A 19268-nucleotide genomic window follows, 5' to 3' on the forward strand; every position below is an offset into this window, starting at 1 on the left:
CGCACTGACACGTTTAGCCCTGACGATCATCAATAGGTTGCGCGCCATATTGACTGATAGCCAGGAACCACTTACATTAGCCAGAAGCAGCACATGCCGTTACTTACTACGCACTAAACTAGGTACACACACATAGTACAATCACATAGGACAAAGCAAAACATACAACAGAGAAAAACAATTACAATGCCGTGATGGAAATCCGCTTCGCACCGCCATTCCCCGTGAGCAGCGCCGACCCGCTCGACTGCCGGAGGTGATTCTCATGCTTGGCCGCCTCCTCCACGTCAAGACTAAACCGTCTTGGCCGCTGCCACATACCCACCGACTCATCGTTCGACGCAGCCTGCAATCGCTCAATCGGGAGTCCGAACTTTGTCGCAATCTGCTGCACGCGCTCCTGTGCGGTCGCGGCATCAATCGCGGCACTCTGGCCCTCCTTGGCTAGACGCATCTGCGCATGCTGCAAGAGCTCGAGATGCTGTGTTACTGCTTCAACGGCACCGTTTTTGCCGTGTTCATCGCTGTTCAGGAGTTCGGCGAGAGCGGTCTCATGCAGTGCTGCTGCGGCGAGATAGTTCCCGGATGCGGTGTATAGCCCAGAGAGCAGCTTGTTCATTTCTAGGGTTACCGGATCAGTATTGCCCCAGACTTGGCGGAGGTTGTAGCAAATGTCTTTGCCGAGCTGCGTTGCGGCGTTGACGTGGCCGCGGCAGAAGCGCGTTTCGACGAGGCGGCGGCCGATCCAGACGACTGCGGATAGGGACCAGGTCTTTTGGATCATACGGGACGTCCAGAGCTCGGTGAGGATGGACTACTTGGTTAGCTTTGGCTGACTGGTTGGCTGGGATGACATACCTCAAGGTCTTCGAACATCTCATGCTCGCCCAGCACAGTGATGAGATCGTTGAGCTCGGTAAAGGGCAGCTCAGTGAACTGCAGCGGCAACTCCTTTGCCGTCTTCATGATCCCCTGTAGGAGCATTTCCGATTCAACGGACATTCTCTTCGCTACGCCCTCGTCCGTGCACTTGTTGACCTGATACCCGCTAAGATACAAGCAAAGCTTGACAGCCGTGAAGATAGTCTCCATCGCCCGCAAGCTGTCAGTCAGATGCGCAAAAGAATGGAACACGCCCGTAACGACAGCCGCATCCTCGAATCTAGAGGCGTTGCACATATCCTTCACCAGACCAGTAAGTTCGGTCACGATGTCGAAAGTGTAGTTTTCGTTGAGGCTCTCGCGGCGACACATGGAGTAGAAGACCTGGACAACTTCTTTCGAACGCATAGGCCGCGCCACGGACAGCGTATTACAGAAGTACTGATAAAGTTGCACCTCGGTATTCTTGGCCGCTTGGGTTTGCTTCTGCTGGTTCTGGAGACGAAGCAGCTTGTCACCAGCTGCCAGCGTGGGCATGAGGTCGTGGCTCGTAAGGCTCTGCTGGAAGTTGTTGTACACCTGCCCTTCGTGAGTCAATTCGTCAAGGATCTCCCGCGCTGACTGCCGCTTGCCAAAAACCTCCTCGAATGCCGCCACAAAAACTGCTGGTCGATGTTCATCCAAGGCCTGACGATGCGTAGCTGGAGTCTCTTCGATAACCTGCTGGCGTAGGCTACTGATCAGTGCATTGCCTTCATCGATGTACCCACACTCCAAGTAGATCTCCGCTAGCTTGCGGCCGCGATCAGCAAGGGTCTGCTGGTTTCCAGTGACACGAATGACCTCCTCAGCATGGCCACCTAGAATCTTTGCACCCTGCTGACGCAACGTGGTAGACTCGGAACTGGAGTACATCCGACAGATCTCTTGCAGCCACTGCAGTGTCGTCGGGGCCGACAAGCCTTGCTGCTGTTTAGCCAGCGCAAGCTCCTCCATGTACAGCTTACGCGCCTCGGGTGTTGCTTGACGGTGACGCAGATAAAGCTGTGCCATGCGGTGCTTGATGTCAATCGAAAGGGGATCCTTCATGTCCTTCAAGGAATGGGTGGCTTCAGACTGCGGAACCCAGTCGTGTGTGTTCAAGACCTGCTGGTACAAATGGATCGCGTCGCCCGAGTGCTGATCGCTTTCTGCGGAAAGCCCCGCAACTGAAAGCGTTGCGTCGCGGGTTCGAGCATGTGTCGGTCCGTACAGCTTGCGGCAAAGCTGCTGATGCTCAGAGGCAACCTGAAGGCGCTCCGTATATCCTGCTTTGATAGCGGGGTGCATCAGGAGCGACATGTAAGCGGAGTATGTCTTGGGCAGTAAGCCCTCAAGAAGAGCGCGGTCATAGCCATCCTTCTCATCAAAGCGCACCAGTGTCGGCCACAGGTGCCGGTACACCTCCAAGGCTGCATCCCAATTTTTGTTCTGCTCGTAGAGTGCCACTAGGGCTACAGCAGCACGTACGCCCGACGCTGCAATCTTGCCATCCTTGATAGACGCCTTGTAAATATGACGGTAACTGCTTTCGGCTTCTATACGGCGGTCCAAGCGGAACGCGAGATCACCCTCATAGTAGCGGCTGTCAAGGGTGTGCTTATCCTTCTCACCGAGCCGCGACGCAAAGAACTCACTGACCTGGCGTAAAAGAACCAGCGCTTTGTCGAACTGGAAGGTGCTCTCGTAGAAGTCCACCACAGTCTTGACAACTGTTGTAACAGACTGCACCTCTACCTGCTCAGCCGTTATGGCGGCCTTGAACGCATTTCCGTAGACAACACTTGCTGCCGGAACATCCAGTCGGCGGAATAGACAGTATGCGTGGTCCTGCGCTAGATCAGCCATCGTGGGAGCCTCGTCGCATGAGAACTTGTCCTTGGACGCCGGGTCCTCAAAACTAGGCCATGTATGTTTTAGAACCGCACAAACGATTTCACTTCCCTGCTGCCATTGACCGTCTTTCATGTGCTGACGTGCCAACTGATGGCATAGTCGAAGCAGCGGCATGCGCCGGCTAGCTTCATCAGTCGCGGCAGACGCAATGCTGTCGATCCATTCAGGAAGCATTTTGTTCTCCTCTACTGAAAGGTTACCCATATCGGCTGCATGTCCTTCCGCAGGGATAGCTCCTTCAGTAAGGCTCCGTGCTAGGGTTATGGCATCATGGTGGTACATTTGGTCTGTGGACCTGTAGTACTTCCACAACTGCATTCCTAGGGCGCGATCCATGTCATAGAGTTGCATCTCGCGAGCCTCCCGCCGTAACTGCTGTGCACGACTGGCCATCGCTGAAGACCGAACACCTCCTTCTGCCTCCAGATCAGTAGACAGCTGGCGGAGGAGAGCGGCGGCATCGTCATGGTTGCCTTGCCGCTTAAGGAACTTGGAATAATAAAATACGACCTTGGTCTTTTGGTCCCATGGCGCCTTGTGTTCTTTATCCGGGCCGTATAGACTCTGCCACAACTTCGTCAAGACCTCCTCGGCTCTAGCCGGTTGCGAATTCTCTTCGTACATCTTGGCCAGCGAGAGCGAGTATTCCACCCGACGCGGATCCGAGGCATCCATCGAGCGAACCATAGTCTCGTATTTTGTCTGGGCAAGCTCCAAAGCAAGATCATCCGGAGGGGCGATTCGGAAGTTGTTGGTGAGATATTCCGCCGCAGCCATTGTTTCCGATGAGTACGGTCCGTATACCTTGACGGTCTTGTGGTAGAACTGTTTCGAGACATCATACGCCTTGTCATGTTTGTTTTCCTTCTCGCAAGCCTTAACAAGCCTGTCAAGATACTGCAATCGCTGAGCGAAGCTAATATCCGATGACTCCCACCCGTCCAAAGCCATACCCCGGAGTGCATCTGTTCTGAGACCAGCTGCACGGTCCGCTTTTCCAGCGCCTTCAGCAGTCGCTACAAGGAGCTGCTCAAGGTCATGTGTGATGGTATCGGTCGGACCCAGCCGCATGCGACTGCGGGTCCATGCATCGTACAGATGGTCGTTAGCCCACGGTGCCTGAGCTCGGTCTGCTGCACGGGCGCTGATAATGAGACTTTGTAGGACGGCTGGCGAGTCCATACCCAGCACATCCCGTCGTACCGTGACAGCTATTTTGTATAAAGTGGTGATACTTGAGCGACTGAATTGAGACTCTTGGTTGGTGAGCTCTAACTGAGCGAATAGTACCGAGTCCGGAAGGGCGCGCTGGAAGGCTTGGGAGTATGAAAGCTCGTCATCAACCGCCATGCTCGACGAGAGCATATGCGACATCCAGTATCGGGCGGTATACTCCAGCAAGATAAACGCATCAAGGTACCGGTCACGCGCGAGAACAGTCATCTTATCCCAAGACACAGGTATCTCATCCGTCAGATTTCGACGTACCCAGGTCAACGAGCGGATCAGAAGATCATGGTGTGCATCTCCTAGAGTGAAAGTGACAACCTTCTTCATCTGTGCCCTTGCTTGGATATGTTCGCGAACGATAGGATGGCGGAAGGTGACGAAGCCGTCTCGAAGCGTGATCAACCGTCTAAGTGGCTCGAATACGTCCCGTTCGACGTTTCCAGACCATGTTGATAGCTTGTGAGTTTGCGTGTTGACCGATAGCAGCTGCTCGACTTCATTAGGCCGGAGGGGACGCTCCGCCACCGTAAGCCAGGCCAGAAGACTATGAGTGCCGGGACGCTGTAAGTTGGTGCTACGCAGATGCAGGTCGATAAGCCCGCCCAGGTTGTTGGGAATTTCATTGACCGCTGTATGCATATCGCTGTATGTGTGTTGAGCTCGCACCGCCTCCACGGCCAGCTGCGCCCATATAAAGCAACCCTGGGAGCGAGCTTCGATTCCACGTATCAAGGGCTGCCGCTGAGATAAACTCAGCCCGGCGAATGCCGGATCGTAAGTCACCAGGTCGCGGATTGAAGCTTTCAGATCGCTTTCCGTAATTGACGCGTCCATTGCAACCTGGTGCGTAGTTTTGGTCTCGCGAATAGGGATCTGTTCCTTGCTCAATGGGCGGGTGAAGATAATCAACTTAGAGGGGGTATCGACAACGGTAGCCTGCAAAAGCTCGAGGAAAGCGCCAACACTGTTCGTGGCGTGCCTTATTTGATCCATCCCGTCGACGACAATCATGAAATGCAGATTCGACTGAGCGGCCGTGCGAATCGCGGTCCACAAGAGGCCCTCAACTTGAGGGTCAGATGCTCCTGTCTCGGCCTCAGTAATGGCTTCGGCGACCACAGCAATTATATCGTCTTGGGTCTTGCGGCTTGTTACGCAGCAGTCAAGCATCTGTATCAAAATACCCTTGAGAATGCTAAGGGTCAACGTGGTTATATGTACATCGGACCGGATTACGATGGGAATGACATTCCAGATGTCGTACTCGGAAGAGACCTGTAGGCGCTCGATTGTCCACTGGGCAAGTGCGCTCTTTCCAGCACCCGGGTTTCCTCGCACAAGCATCAAGCTCCGTGGGCCAACAGTGAAGGTAGTCAAATGGGACTCAAACCACGAAAAAGACCCGTCTGCAAGCGAGTGGGCTTGGCTTTCGAGCAGCATCTGGAGAGGGCGATCCTGAATTTCGAGGAATTGGTACACAGTTTCCAGATCGACATGTTGCATCTTGGACTTCACAGCCGTCCAGCTTGCCTTGCGTATCCGGCGCCAATGGATGGTAAATCGGTTGAAATAGCAGAAGAACCCATGGTTGATAACCTCGTGCATGGACTGCCAGTTCTGTGTCCGCATAACCTGCCGGTACTCCACAGAGATATGAACAACCAGCTGTAGGAGGTGGGCGTAGATCTCGGCAACCTCTTGCTGTAAAGCCCTAGACATCTGGAAATCGTTCTCTTGTTGAAGCAAGTACGAAATGCCCAATGTGACTCGACCAAATCGGCTGAATATGGTATCAATCATTTCGATGTTGTCAATTCCCATCTGACACAGTCAGCAACGCCTGGCATGGGCGAGGCGAACCTACCTCCAACAAAAGCAGCGTAGTTCCCCATATCATCTTGGTCGCGTCTTCCGCGCCATCCATAAAGCTCGTGACCGAATCGCGCAACGACGCAACCGCAAAAGCCAAACGCGACGCTCGGCGGAGAGTACTATCCAGGCGACTGCCGTCCGCGGGCATCCGGCGCAGCCGCTCCCCAGCTATCGCATCGAAAAACTCATCGACAGTCGGTGACTTTGCTTGAAGTTCCTCGGATGTCAATCCCAGACGCGCATGGCACTCATGGGCGACGGTGTCCACCGCGCCTCGCAGGATCGGAAGCGATGTTGGGCCGCTGTCAACGGCACTGGCCTGCGTTGCAGGCATGCTGCTCAACGCGGCACTGAACCCAAACATGCTGTACGGCAATGGTAACTTGACTTTTGGTGCGTCGGTCAGTCTCCGAGTAAAGATGATAGATATAACAATGCGCGACAATGTTGTCATGGACTGCGCCCTGCCCGATGTGCGTGAGATCTGACATCATGAGTCTGTTTACCGCGAGTTCATTATTGGGGGAGCCACTGTACAGGCTGTGCCTGCGGGGAAGGCTGTCTCAGTGAACGGACGCGGAATTGGCATAGTCGTGGTGTCATGGTGAGACTTCGGTTTGTGGTGGTGTTGATGACATCAACCAGGGAATCCGTCTTTGAGATCTCGGGTGGACGCAGAAGGACGACCACTATTGGATGGCAGTAGATCGGAACCTTGATCCATGGATGCTAACCTAGGCGGCACTATCTGTGATGGTTCGATGATGCAGGTCGGTCAACAAGACAAGATTTGAAGATGGAAATGTGTCAGGGATGGAACAATAATCGGCGGGACATCTCCATCCCATTGATGTGCTCCTGAAACCCGTATCATTGATAATGAATTGAGAGGATTCGTGAGCCCAAAGCCCTCCAAGCATCTACTCCATGCCTTGCGTCCTGAAATGAATAGGGCTATATTATCGTCGGTGAAACTCAACCATTATGTACAGATCGAAGGTCATACTTTACCGAACAAATTCGTCAAGACACAAGCAACATCAACCCAGCTGTGTGCTGGATACGAGCCAGTAGATCCAAATTCCTAATCGCTCTTCACATTCACAGCTTAGCCGATTCTCCCTCTAAATCAAACTCCGTGGTACACAGCAAGAACGTGTCCTTCAAGGCCTAACAACAACCCATCAATTAGCAACCATCACACTCTACGTCCCATCCCAAGTAGAGCGGGCAGGACTTACCCCAAGTCTATACTTCCGATTAACCTCCTGATAATCCTCACCAGAAAGCATATCACAGAAATGCCGAATCGACGGATAATGCACGATGGAGATCTCATTCCACCAGTCCTCCTCCGGCCGATCCACACGTCCCCTCGAATCCGAGAACCCCGAGTCCGAGTTCGCAGCTGCCGAACGCCCAGCTGCAGGCCTGATAACATTGCCAACGAGCTTGGCGCTTCCCCCGCGTTTGGCAGCAACGGGGTTGAAGCCCTGTACATACGCTTAGAAACCATCGCAGACGTACAAAAAGGAATAAAAGCGCACCTGTCCATATCTATAATACTCCTCCTTCCCACCGGGAAAATGGAAATGCAGCAAGTTCAGCATAGTCACCGGCTTATCATGCACCTTCGTAAACTCCTCCATGAACGCGAACAGCTCCGGGCTGACTTCGAGGTTCTGCCCGTCATTCTTTGCTTGTTTCTCCTTCAGCCCGTCTAGACTCCCCGTCAAGGGCACATTCTGCGCATTCTTCTCCCGCTTTAGCGCTGCATCACGCTCTGGATATGTATTCAGCAGTCTGCTCGGAATCCCCACGTGGATCTTATATTCCGCCTTGATGTGTGATGCGAGGGTTGGCGGGAAGAGGGGCTCGCGTGGGCTTGGCGGTTGTAAGAGGAGGAGGATGTCCCAATTTTCGGAAAGGAGAGGGGATCTGTCGAGGATCGTAGGGGAGATTATGGTGCGGCGGGGGCGCGAGGCAACGATGACTTTGGTGCTGGCGGCTTTTTTGAGCTCCGAGAGGAATGTGCTCGCGGTTATGGATGGGTCGAGGCGGAGGAGGTGGAGGGATAGGGCGGGCATTTTGCTGTTTAAACCTTGAAGTAGATTGAAAGTATGCTCTGAGTAGAATGTATAAAGATAAGTAGAGCCAGGCAAATGGGTGAATTGAATTGAAATGGAGGTTGGTTTGTGTTGACGCTGCGGTTAGTGATGGATCGCTGATGAGCCGAGGCTCGTCAGTGCGGGGATGGACCTCATAGACGTCACTTTGAGCTGGAGTGGACCGTTGGAACATTGCTGTTATTGAGAGGCACGTTCATTCCTAGAACTCATTGCAGACAGTAGAATACAATATATGTACTCAAAGCTTATCGGACTTGAGTTCCCCCGTTGTATACAAACATTGCAGGTAAGGTCACTGTTAGGGTACGAAGTAACTGTCTGGGGTATATTTTGTATGCAGTTCAGAATGCCAGAAAACCAAAGCGCCATCAAACCCAATTACATAGTACATTTTGTGTGTCATAAACCAGATAATCCCAAGCACATTAAAAATACACATCGCATTAGTTCATTCTTGGCCCTTGACCTCAAGCAATCCTCAACAAGCCCATACGCAGTAGTCCCGTCATGCTAGGCACGAAAGGCCTCAAGAAGATCGAGGTTGAAGGTAGTACTACTAATTTCACGACTCCGCTCATCCTCTCCAGCCAAGAAAAGTCGAGTCATCGCCAGGTCATTTGACTTCTTAGCGGGTGGTGCAACACGGTGGCTTGATGCTTGAGGCCGGACGCATTTGCGTCGTTTGCGCCGTTCTCGGCGACGCAAGGTGAGGCAATCGGCGCGGCTTGGTTGCTGTTGCTGGCGGTGTCCCCGTTGCCTTGTATTCGCGCGCTAGCGGACAGTTAATTTACCAATAGCCGAGGCCGCTTGTTTGTTTTCCCTGTCCAGTCTAGAGTAGAGACTCTAACGACCAGCGGAGTCAGGGTTGCGGAGTGGTGCCGCGACTAACGCAAACCCCTCACCCCAAAGTGGAGATAAATGCCGGTGCTCAATTTCATCACACTCCAGATTCGTTTCCAAGATTCTCGAGTGAGATGAAGGCATTGCGGTAATTGTAGTGGCTCCGGCCGTGGTCTTGATGCAACGGCGCCTGGTAATCCATCAATTCTGGGTCGAGGTTCACGCCCATCGGGTGGCGAGATGGAGAGCGGATCGTGAAGCCGCCTTGGGGGTCAACGGGGAGCCAGTTAGCGGTGAACCGAGTCGACCCGTCCGGCATCTCCAACGGGGTGAGATTTGTTTCCTTGACATCGTGTGATGCGAGGTATACAGGTGCGTTAGCGTTGCTGTTGCCGGCTTCTGGGAGTTGGTACACCTGTGGGACTTCAAAGGCTGGGACGTCGTGCTCGTCTGTATCGCTGGCTATTGATTGATGACTTGAGCTTGCACTGGGTGAGCTGATGCCTTGCTCCGCTATTGGAGAGAGAGGGTTGGCAGTGGTCGCACTGGCTGGGGGGATGTTCATGTAAAGCGCGCGTTCGGTCGCCAGCTGCGACGCGGTTCGGAGAAGGTCATCGAGAGAATACGGACTGTTGTCTGCTTGTGGATTCTCGAATCTGTTTTGACGGTTTAGTTAGCTACCGCTGCTCTTTTCCGTGCTCTGCAGCGGACGCTGTTTTTCTTACCTTGGTGAGAGCTTCTCCGGCCGGCTGGAGAAGGCGCGGCCTGTTTGAATTGGAGAAAGCGACATCTGCTGGTAGGGCGTCTTCGCTGCTGCCGGCGTCGCAAATCCGTATGCCTGGTTCACCTCGACTGGCTGCCATGGATGTACGTCGAAGCTTTGCATGTCGAACTGGCTTCTATACCACAGCTCCTCGTCACCCGCAACCTCAGGCTCAAGGTTGAAGGTCGGCTCTTGAATCATGGGGTCAAATTCCCAGCCCGGGACATTGCACGGCATGCTGGTGTCCGTCATTGTGCTCATTGATAGTACTGTTCTGCTTGGAATATCGCAGGCAGCTTCTCAAGCAATGCGCATGGCAGTTAACAGCTTCAGACTAGGGACTTGGAAATAAGTAGTTGTCGGGGGAGCAGGCGGGATTGGGACGGTCCTTGAAATTTAAATCTGGAGTTAGCTCCATCAGGTCAGGTCATGAAGTGGTCAGGCCGAGAACGGCGGCCAAAAGGAGGAACCATCCCCATAATATTGCAGTCGAGCTAGTCCCCAGACTACAACATGCTTCGGTAAATTGAGAGCTGGCGGTGATTCGGTGTGCGCAGTGCTCACCCCACACAAGGTCCGACTATCCATGTAAATGAAGGAGGCCTGCAGAAGCGTGGCGACGGGAGAATCGACCGTACGTTGATCGCTCGTTAGGAGAGGTGAGAGTGAGAGTGAGACCACTGGGCTCAGGTCCCTACCCCAGGTATTAACCGAGTCTTTCCCCGGATTCTGGGTTCCTGTGGAGGCCAACCATTGATGGTTGCGCAAAGACCTCAATGCAGGTGCAGGCTAAATCTCGGCTGATTGGTGTGGGCTCGGTAAAAGACGAATTAACCGACTCGCTGCCCTGAACCCTGTCTGGGGAAGGGCCTTGCCGGCTGTGGGAAAACCTCCGGTCTGGATTCTTCCCCTTGACCTTGGACACCTGGAAAATGCGGAGACGAATCATGAGACACCAGGAGCTTTCCACATGCAAGGTTCTCGCTTCCAGAACAAGGACAATCATTACATCGTACAGGTATACTCCGACCACCAAAGATCGCGGCCAGCTTCGTGTCAAAGTACGTATGTACATTAATACAGGATTCTTATATATATATGAAGATGAAAAGTCCACGCAATTAAGCATTGGACGGATCCTGCCCGTTTCAACTTCGGGCAGGATCGACTATAAGGGCCAGCCATCACAGTCAGTGCCCGGAGAACTTGGCGATAGATCGGATTAAGATTAGTGCACCCCGCAAAAAGAACAGGGGGTCAACTGTCAGTGCCGGCAGATGAAATGGAAACGGTGGGCCTCAGAGGGCCAACCCGGTTCCCTTCCTTGTCCACCGGTATAGCGCTAGGACGGCCTTGCGCCGGTGGCGTATCTCGCTGTGATTGACTGGCCTCCCCCGCGCTTGGGCGACGGCACTGCGCATGACCTGTCGGAAATTTCTCTGGTACTCGGTGTTTAGAGTGACAACACATGATTCCGTCGCTCGGATCATCACCTCGCATGCATTAAGGATGCCTTCCCCGGCCTCCTTCTGCAGCCGCTCAACGATCAACAGGAGAAGGAAGCTCCCTTGCAGCAATTGGATACCGAAGAAATAAGGCATGAAGCTAATGTCGGGGTCGAATCGGAGAATTTGATCAACTGAGTTGGCTGCATCCAGCGCGTGCGAGATGGTCGATGCGAACGCGGGGGATGACGTCCAGAAATCTTTGTCCTCGATCAGGGACACAGGGTCCCACTTGCCGACTAGCAGAATATGGAGCACGTGGACTAAATATGACGCATACGATATAACCGTCTGCGTGTGCCATGCGTAGGCTTGAGACAGTGATGGCTCGGCTGGTAAATGTTCGGGCTGGGCGTGCGCATAGGCGGAAAGGGGTGCTTCCGGGTCGGATGTGGTCGCGGCGAACGTCGTGAGGCTAGCCTTGTAGATCTCCAGCTGGCGTAGGACTTCGCTTACATGGACATTCCACGCGTCCTTGCCGTTTAGTCGTATGCCAAGCATTGGGTGATTCCTCGCCTGGTTTAGGTCGATGAGCTCGCCAGTAATGGTCATGAGGGGAAGGAAGAAACCGAAGACAGAATGGTCATGGCAGATAAAGTTGGGAAACAATCGGCGTTTGTTCTTGTCGGCAGAAAGTAGACATTGTGGCCCGTCTGGCTTTGGGCTGTTGCTGTGGATAACGCCTGATTGCCATGATGCTTCGTCAAGCGGTAAAAGTAGGTCTTCACTTTCGGCGTCTAGCAGGGCCAGTGGCCGGTTGTAGCACAGCGCGAGATGGCGGTCCATGATGTACAAGAGCCACCAGGTTCGTCGCCGTTCCTCGCGGTGCTCCTCGGTAATGGTGTTGTGCTCTTGACGATCACAAACACAGTTGAGGCTGGACCTGACCGGGTTCGAATAATCGAAGACGGGGCCTGGGTCAGCGCCGTCCCAGCCGGGCAGCGAGTATCCAAAAGGCGGGCTCGACCCTTCGACTTGGTTCTCGCCACTTGGCATCACTTCGATCTCTTGGTTTAGCTTGAGCTCTCGTGCTAGGGTAAAGGCCGCATGCCACCATCGCATACTGGCAGCCTTTTGTTCACTAGACGAAATGATAGACGCGACATGAATGTAAGTAATAACGTCATCAAGGGAGCCTGCTGGGCCTACAAGCCCCCTATCGTCCCCTCCTCCTTCGAACGGGTGGTGCACTGTGGTAGGCGGCAGATCCGGGCCAACACCAGCAAACGCTGGATCACTCGTGGCCGCCGCTGCCGCTGCCGCAACAGCTTCTGCGGCGCCTCCCTGGTCCTTGAAAGAAACATGAATCAATGGCCGTAGCAAGCGGAGCGTCAACGCACAAAGAAACTGGCAAATCCTCTTCCGCTGAGGAGGGGAAATGGGTAATGAAAAAGCCCTGTCGTCCAAGGCAGCTACCCAGAGCATGCTTGATAACAGTGCCGGACTGCTGGACCGCGGCGCATCCTTGCTGAGGAAAGAAGCCTTGCGTAGGACATAACAATGAATATGGTGACATACGGGGTGCATATGAGTGGAGAAGGCACTGGTGAAATAGAGGTCAAGCAGGTCAAATACAAGCTTCCGAGGCAATGTGGCCTCAACGAACGGCATCAATGGTTGTAGGACCGGGTACTTCAATGGTGCCGTAGAGGTTGACGGCGCTGTTCCATTGGTCGCCTTGGAGCCTTGCGAAGTGCCAGCGCTATAGGCCGCCAGATCGACCCCATTCCAAACGTCAAACATCCGAGGGAACGGTCCGTCACCGAAAGCTGGTCCGTTCAAGAACTCATATGAAGCCGGCGATACGTGTGTTCCCGCGAGCCATTCCTCGGTCACATTCCCTCCCGGTTCTGGCCTTCGGATGGGAAGTTGCGGGTCGGCTTGGGACCGTCGACCGTCGATACTCGGAGCGGAGACGGTTGGAGCATTTGTTGGTGGTGACCGATGGTGAAATGTCGATGTGGGGGATGCATGTCTCGGAACCTCGCCGTCCATCCCAGTCAGTCCCGATGTGCCACTCGTAATCTTCGGCGGAGCGGGTGTCGCCTTGCTCTCGGTTTTATTCTTTGCCATTTCGGCCAGCTTGGATCGTGCGATGCGACCTCGCTTGCGACGTTCACGGGTGAATTCGCAGTTGATCTCGCTCCGGAGGCAGCGCGAGCAAGGGAATTGGCGATCGCATCGTACGCGACGGGAATGGCACGAGTCGCAGGCTATGCGGTTGCGTCTCCATCGGCGCTTGGTGGAGGATTCTGGGGGTGGGTCGGCTTGATCGTTAGGGACGGTGCCGTTCCCCTGGTGGGAAGATGCCATTTTAGGACGGCATCGGCGGAAGGACAGACGATGGCTCGATCGAAAACTCGAGGACAAGGGAGACCGTGAGATGGATGGAAAAGTCTGGAAGAAAGCAGGAAAAAGCAAGGGTGTTCCTTCGGCGGGGTGTTGGGGTCTCCGCATGACACTGGCTAGCCCTTTTAGGTTGGGACCCCGTATTTTTGGCCCGACAGGGTCAGCTCTAGATCACCTGGGCACTGGGGCTGACTGTATCTTGGAGATACAGTACTCATTACTTCTACAGTCAGTGGTTGTAATGTATATGCTCTACTCGATAGGTATCTGGTCAGCAATGACTGAAAAGAGGCTTCAAAGCCACGTTCGGCTCTATCTTGGCCAATAGGCGGCCACCTGCTATAGTGGTGGACCGCGATTCCGGCGCTTTGAAGTAGACTTCGCAAAGTGCTCAGAGTCCGGTGTGAATTTGGTTCTCCAGGCTGATCTCGCGGTACTAGTTAGTGGAGTCAATGAGCACAAGAATGGCCCAGAGGCTTCTTCGCGTCAACCCCTAGACGCAGCATCCTTGTATCTTCTCAACGCAACATCCCTTTGAGCCGCATGCTCGACAATGGGCTCAGGATACCCATTCGCCCTCGCAAGATCCCCAGCACCCCTCTCATACGGCGCATGGATAGCTTTCCCCTCGACTCCGCGCAACTCCGGAACCCATCGCCGAATATACTCGCCCTCAGGATCAAACCTCTCACTCTGACGAATAGGGTTGAAGATCCGAAAATATGGCTGCGGGTCTACACCGGTGCTTGAGCCAAAGCCCCATCCGCCGTGATTTGATGCGAAGTCCCCGTCGATAAGGTGTTCCATGAAGTAGCGCTCGCCGCGACGCCAGTCGATAAGGAGGTCCTTGGAGAGGAATGATGAGACGACCATGCGAGAACGGTTATGCATCCAGGCGGACGTGTTGAGTTGTCGCATGGCGGCGTCGACGATGGGGAAACCTGTTCTACCGAGGGTCCAGGCTTCGAAGTGTGTGGCGTCGTAGGACCAGTCGAGGTTTGTGAATTCGGGTTTGAAGCATTTGTTCATGCTGATCATGTTAACTTTCTTCGAGCTCGTACTAGGGTCAGGACAGGTCAGCATACCAAATGAATGGCCAATGGACCAGGACGTGCTTGTAAAAGTCTCGCCAGGCCACTTCGCTGATCCACGATATATACCCAGGTTCGCCGCGGGAGATCCTGTCGCCGTTCGCTTTGCGTGCCTTTGCAACAGCAGTTCTTGCGCTCAATGCCCCCGACGCAAAGTACGGACTAAGCACTGAAGTTGTCTCCCCAGATAGAAAGTTTCTTTCGTCATCATAAGCAGTCGCCTTCTCTTCCAGAAAAGCCTCAAGCCTCCGTAATGCCTCATGTTCACCAGCCGGATAAGCGCGGCGTATGCGGTCCGCCTTCTCCGCGTCGTCATACCTTTTATTATCCGGCGCCTCTGGTACGGGGCAGTCGAATAACTCCTTGAAATACCGCCTCGCATCACCTGGATTTGAGGCCGGATCCTCCGAAACCTCCAGGTACTCGGGATTAGCCTGCAGGAAGACAAGCCACGACTTGAACCATGGACTGTACACTGCGTACTGCTTTCCTTGTTGCGAAGATAGAAGCCCCGGCGGCACAACGCACGTGTCATGAGCTGTCTCAAACCTGACCCCGTTCTCCGCACAGAGGCGGATCAGCTTCGCTTCGCGCCGAAGCTCGTCGACTTCGTATTCGAGATTCGCGAAGAGATGGTTTGCGCCCCACTTGTGGCAAAGATCTATAATGCGTTGCGGGATGTCCTTGCGGTGCGCCTGTGTCTCCATATATAAAGGAACATCAAGCTCGCCCAGGTCTCGCTTCAACTGCTCCAACGTTCGTAGCGTCAAATCCACGCGCGCAGGACTAGATAAGTGCGCCGTCAAGTCCTCGGGCGAAAGGATGTAAAGTGTAATAAGTGGGATCTTATGTTCTCGAGCGGCATTATACGCCATTTGCAGCGCGCGATTATCGTGTAGACGCAAATCGGACTTGAACCAGTGAACCACGGCTGCATTTGCGCTGATCGCATTCCACCACGGCTGCATTTGCGCTGATCGCATTCCGTTGCTCGCTCGTGTCTGTATATGCCTTCTGCCAGGACTCAATTGGCCGCTCGAGTGTTCCGCTGGTGTAGGCTGCGCATCTCGCATTGCTCATTTCCGGCGGATAGAAGTCGCGCAGCACAATCCCGAAGTCTGCCGTTTGTTGGGCATTGGGGTGGTATCGCTCGTCGGCGCCATTTGAGAGTTTGCGCTTTTGGGGCATGTTCCAGGCTTGTGAAGTCTATTCGGACCTTGGCTGTTGAAGTGGGAAGGATTTGGCGAGGCCCTCGTTTATGTACCTGTGTTCCTGCGATCGATCGATCGGGATCGCGGGATCTGACGTCAAGACATGTAAACAATCCTATTGTTCACTACATTTTCAACGACACCTCATAGTCTGCCATCAAGCCTGCTATTTGACGGAAGAGTGACCGTGTGCTCTGGAGCTCTGTTCCGGTAGCTCGCCTATTGAGTTTGAGATCCGCATTTCACAGATCTCTACAAATCACAAGTGCGAGGCGAAACACGGGGAAAGAGACGACATTCGGCCGGATGGACCCTGAAGCTGTTCCTATGGGGTAATCAAAACCCCAGTTCCGCGCACTCTGCCTCTGAGGAATCCTCGTGGTTGGCCTGTGGGACGATCTAGATCCAATAGTGCAGTCACAGTGGCTCAGGGTGCGCCGATCTCTGGGGAGAAGGGGGAAGCCGTCAACATGCCAAAACCCAAGGGGGCACGGCCCACGAGGCCAGGGGCGCAGATAAATAGCAGATCGTTGCCTTTGTCTTTCTTTGTTCACTTCTTCTGCGATTGATCGGAGAATGTCATTGTCCGCCCATGTCGCCCGAACTCGCGCTCCCCGGCGTGGACGGCATTGACCATAACTCGGTCGTCACTGTTGTGCTCGCCTCCTTCGCGACGCTCATCTACTACAATGCGATTGAGCTGATCATTCTCTGTTTGGCGACCTTCAAGCGCCGTGGAAGTCTTTACTTCTGGTGCTTGCTCATCGCATCGACCAGCCTGATCCCGAATACCAGCGGATACATCATCCTCTTCTTCCGCCCCGAGGTCTCACGCTTCGCTGCCATCACTCTCGTCATTATCGGCTGGTGCGGCGCCGTAACCGGTCACTCGCTAGTCCTGTGGTCGCGGCTGAACTTTGTCGTCCATAACACGCGGCTATTGAATGGTCTCCTGGTCCTCATCATTGTCGACGCGATACTCCTCCACATCCCCACCAGCGTCCTGCTCTACGGCACCGTCTCCCCGAACGAAAGCATAGCGCACACCTTCGACATCGGATACGGTATTGCGGAAAGAATACAACTGGTGGGGTTCTGTATCCAGGAAGCGATACTGTCGGGAATATATGTCTGGGAAACGGCCAAGCTGCTTCGCTTGCGACCGGAGCGTCGCCACCACCGGATTCTCGCTCAACTGCTCGCAATGAATGTCGTCGTCCTTATCATCGATGTTGCCGTTGTTATTGTCGAATATGCCGGGTTCTACGCTGTCCAGGTCATGTTTAAACCAGTCGCTTACAGCATCAAGCTCAAACTGGAATACGCGGTGTTGGGGAGGCTGGTGCAGATCGCCCAGGGGGGATCTTCTGCGGCCTCTGGGCCATTCGAAACAGTGCCTTCTTCTTCGGCCTGTGATAGCCGATTGAATGGGATATGTCTGCTTGGGAATGAATTGCACGGGATAGAGAGACAAGCGTCAAAGCGGCCCACGCCAGTTGATGCGGGGTGAAGAATCGTCATGTTCGAGTGAGGAATCCAAGAACAAAATATAATCGATGTGCAGTGTAGGATGTGCGTTTGTCAACCAAAGTCGCAGTATGCCCTACCTCGAGATGTCGTCTCTAGGCCCCATGGATGTCATGACGAGGCGCTCATTTGAGGCATGCGCTCCGGGGTGCTCCGGGGTGCTCAGGGATGTGCCCTTTTACGTTTCGAGCCGCTCCAAATCCTTAACCTCCATAAGGAAGCATAAAAATTCCGATGGCACGGGGCACTGACAGCGGGAGAAATAGGCGATTGTTTGGGTCAGATGGAGCAGATCGTGAGAGGTGTCAGATCTCCGATCCAAGCCCGTCAGTCAGTGGGCGCTCCCGGACTCGGAGACATCACGGAGCCCACATAGTAGCTATTTCCCCACAGTATGGGGTAGATACAGATACAAGTGTATAGACAGTAGATACTTGATAGAATTTCGTTTTCTTAGCATGTCTTATGCATTGATACAATGAAGCACATCAATTGCTTCAACACTCCGAGGCATCGCGATTGTTGCGGCCTGACTCAGCCCTGACAGCATCACTCGTAAGGCCGACTTCGGCGTCCCAAGCTGACTCCATTTTTAATTCTTCCAGCTTTCTTCCTCTCTTTTCTCCTTACCAACCACACTTAGTACTACCAAGCCCGGTACAATGGCATTCCAATCCTTCCCTCCACCTCCAGTCAACACTATCGACTGGAGCAACGTCGGCTTCAAAGTCCGCGAGGGTACTCTACCTACCCCTCCATGCCCCTCACCAAAGCAAACACCCCACCAGCTAACCAACTCCTCACAGTAAACGGCCACGTCGAATCCCACTACACAGCCGCCACAAAAACATGGTCACCCCCGAAGCTCGTGACGTCGCCCTACCTCCCCATCCACGGGATGGCACCGGGCCTGAACTACGGACAACAGGCGTACGAAGGGCTCAAGGCATTCCGGCACCCCAACGACAGCAAGATCACGATTTTCCGACCGGACCGAAACGCCGCGCGCATGCAGCGCTCGGCATCGTTTATTTCGATCCCATCCGTTCCGGAAGACCTGTTCATCGAAGCTGTTGAATTGGCCGTTGGCGCGAACGCGGGCTTCGTTCCTCCCCATGAGACCGGGGCCGCGATGTACATCCGTCCGCTGATCTTTGGATCGAGTGCGCAGCTGGGTCTTTCCCCGCCGGAGGAGTATACGTTTGTCGTTTTTGTTATGCCTACGGGTGTATACCACGGCGTGCATGCTGTTGATGCATTGATACTTGAGGACTTTGACCGTGCGGCGCCAGAGGGGACGGGGAGCGCGAAGGTCGGCGGGAACTATGCGCCTGTCCTGCGGCACAGTGCTAAGGCGCATGCTGAGGGGTTCGGAATCACGCTGCACCTTGATAGCCGGACACGGTCGGAGATTGACGAGTTCTCGACGAGCGCGATGATTGCTGTTAAGAAGGATAAACAGTCTGGGAAGATCACGCTCGTCCAGCCGGATAGCCCCAATGTTATTGACAGTGTGACTGCGGCGTCAGTGTGCGAGATCGGTCAGCGCTGGTTCGGATATGAGGTTGAGAAGCGGCGGATTCCATATGAAGAATTGTGCGAGTTCGAGGAGGTGATGGCTGCGGGTACGGCGGCAGCGCTGGTGCCTATTCGAAGTATCACGAGACGCTCGACGGGTGATAAGTTTAAGTTTGAGTGTGGTGGTGAGGGCGCAGGGGGTGGTGAGGTCTGCGTCAAGCTCTTGACGACGTTGAAGGGGATTCAGCTAGGAAAGATTGAGGAGAACTTGGGATGGAATCGTGTTGTCAAGGCGCCGCCGGCGGAGTGGGTGAGTGCTGCTGGGGAGAAGGAAGAGGCCGGCATTGAAGTCCCTTGAGCTGAAAAAGTTGTATCCAGTTGCATTGGAATTAGTACATTAAAAGTGATTCCATGAA

The 19268-nt window shown here is 54.1% G+C and overlaps 7 protein-coding genes across 7 annotated transcripts; 2 read left to right on the plus strand and 5 right to left on the minus strand.

Moving 5' to 3' along the window:
- Nucleotides 1-181: 181 nt before the first annotated feature.
- Nucleotides 182-6253, minus strand: DSM5745_08196 (tetratricopeptide repeat protein; the record flags this gene model as incomplete). Its single annotated transcript, XM_026750212.1, has 3 exons — nt 182-814; nt 859-5868; nt 5912-6253. The coding sequence occupies 3 exons, from the start codon at nt 6251-6253 to the stop codon at nt 182-184; spliced, it is 5985 nt and encodes a 1994-aa protein (XP_026601216.1).
- Nucleotides 6254-7020: 767 nt separating this feature from the next.
- On the minus strand, nt 7021-8006 carry DSM5745_08197 (uncharacterized protein; the record flags this gene model as incomplete). The annotated part of the gene is made up of 3 exons (XM_026750213.1): nt 7021-7089; nt 7161-7412; nt 7467-8006. 3 exons carry the CDS (start codon nt 8004-8006, stop codon nt 7021-7023), a joined length of 861 nt encoding a protein of 286 aa, XP_026601217.1.
- Nucleotides 8007-8985: 979 nt separating this feature from the next.
- Nucleotides 8986-9903, minus strand: DSM5745_08198 (uncharacterized protein; the record flags this gene model as incomplete). The annotated part of the gene is made up of 2 exons (XM_026750214.1): nt 8986-9544; nt 9614-9903. 2 exons carry the CDS (start codon nt 9901-9903, stop codon nt 8986-8988), a joined length of 849 nt encoding a protein of 282 aa, XP_026601218.1.
- A 1046-nt stretch (nt 9904-10949) lies between these two features.
- DSM5745_08199 (Arabinolytic transcriptional activator araR) lies at nt 10950-13469 on the minus strand (the record flags this gene model as incomplete). The annotated part of the gene is made up of 1 exon (XM_026750215.1): nt 10950-13469. One exon carries the CDS (start codon nt 13467-13469, stop codon nt 10950-10952), a length of 2520 nt encoding a protein of 839 aa, XP_026601219.1.
- A 522-nt stretch (nt 13470-13991) lies between these two features.
- Nucleotides 13992-15669, minus strand: DSM5745_08200 (deoxyribodipyrimidine photo-lyase PHR1; the record flags this gene model as incomplete). The annotated part of the gene is made up of 2 exons (XM_026750216.1): nt 13992-14535; nt 14591-15669. 2 exons carry the CDS (start codon nt 15667-15669, stop codon nt 13992-13994), a joined length of 1623 nt encoding a protein of 540 aa, XP_026601220.1.
- A 730-nt stretch (nt 15670-16399) lies between these two features.
- Nucleotides 16400-17317, plus strand: DSM5745_08201 (uncharacterized protein; the record flags this gene model as incomplete). Its single annotated transcript, XM_026750217.1, has 1 exon — nt 16400-17317. One exon carries the CDS (start codon nt 16400-16402, stop codon nt 17315-17317), a length of 918 nt encoding a protein of 305 aa, XP_026601221.1.
- A 679-nt stretch (nt 17318-17996) lies between these two features.
- Nucleotides 17997-19210, plus strand: DSM5745_08202 (branched-chain amino acid aminotransferase; the record flags this gene model as incomplete). The annotated part of the gene is made up of 2 exons (XM_026750218.1): nt 17997-18072; nt 18141-19210. 2 exons carry the CDS (start codon nt 17997-17999, stop codon nt 19208-19210), a joined length of 1146 nt encoding a protein of 381 aa, XP_026601222.1.
- Between the last annotated feature and the right edge of the window lie 58 nt (nt 19211-19268).

This window comes from Aspergillus mulundensis (assembly GCF_003369625.1).
Source record: "Aspergillus mulundensis strain DSM 5745 chromosome Unknown scaffold_9, whole genome shotgun sequence".
Lineage (NCBI taxonomy): Eukaryota > Fungi > Ascomycota > Eurotiomycetes > Eurotiales > Aspergillaceae > Aspergillus > Aspergillus mulundensis.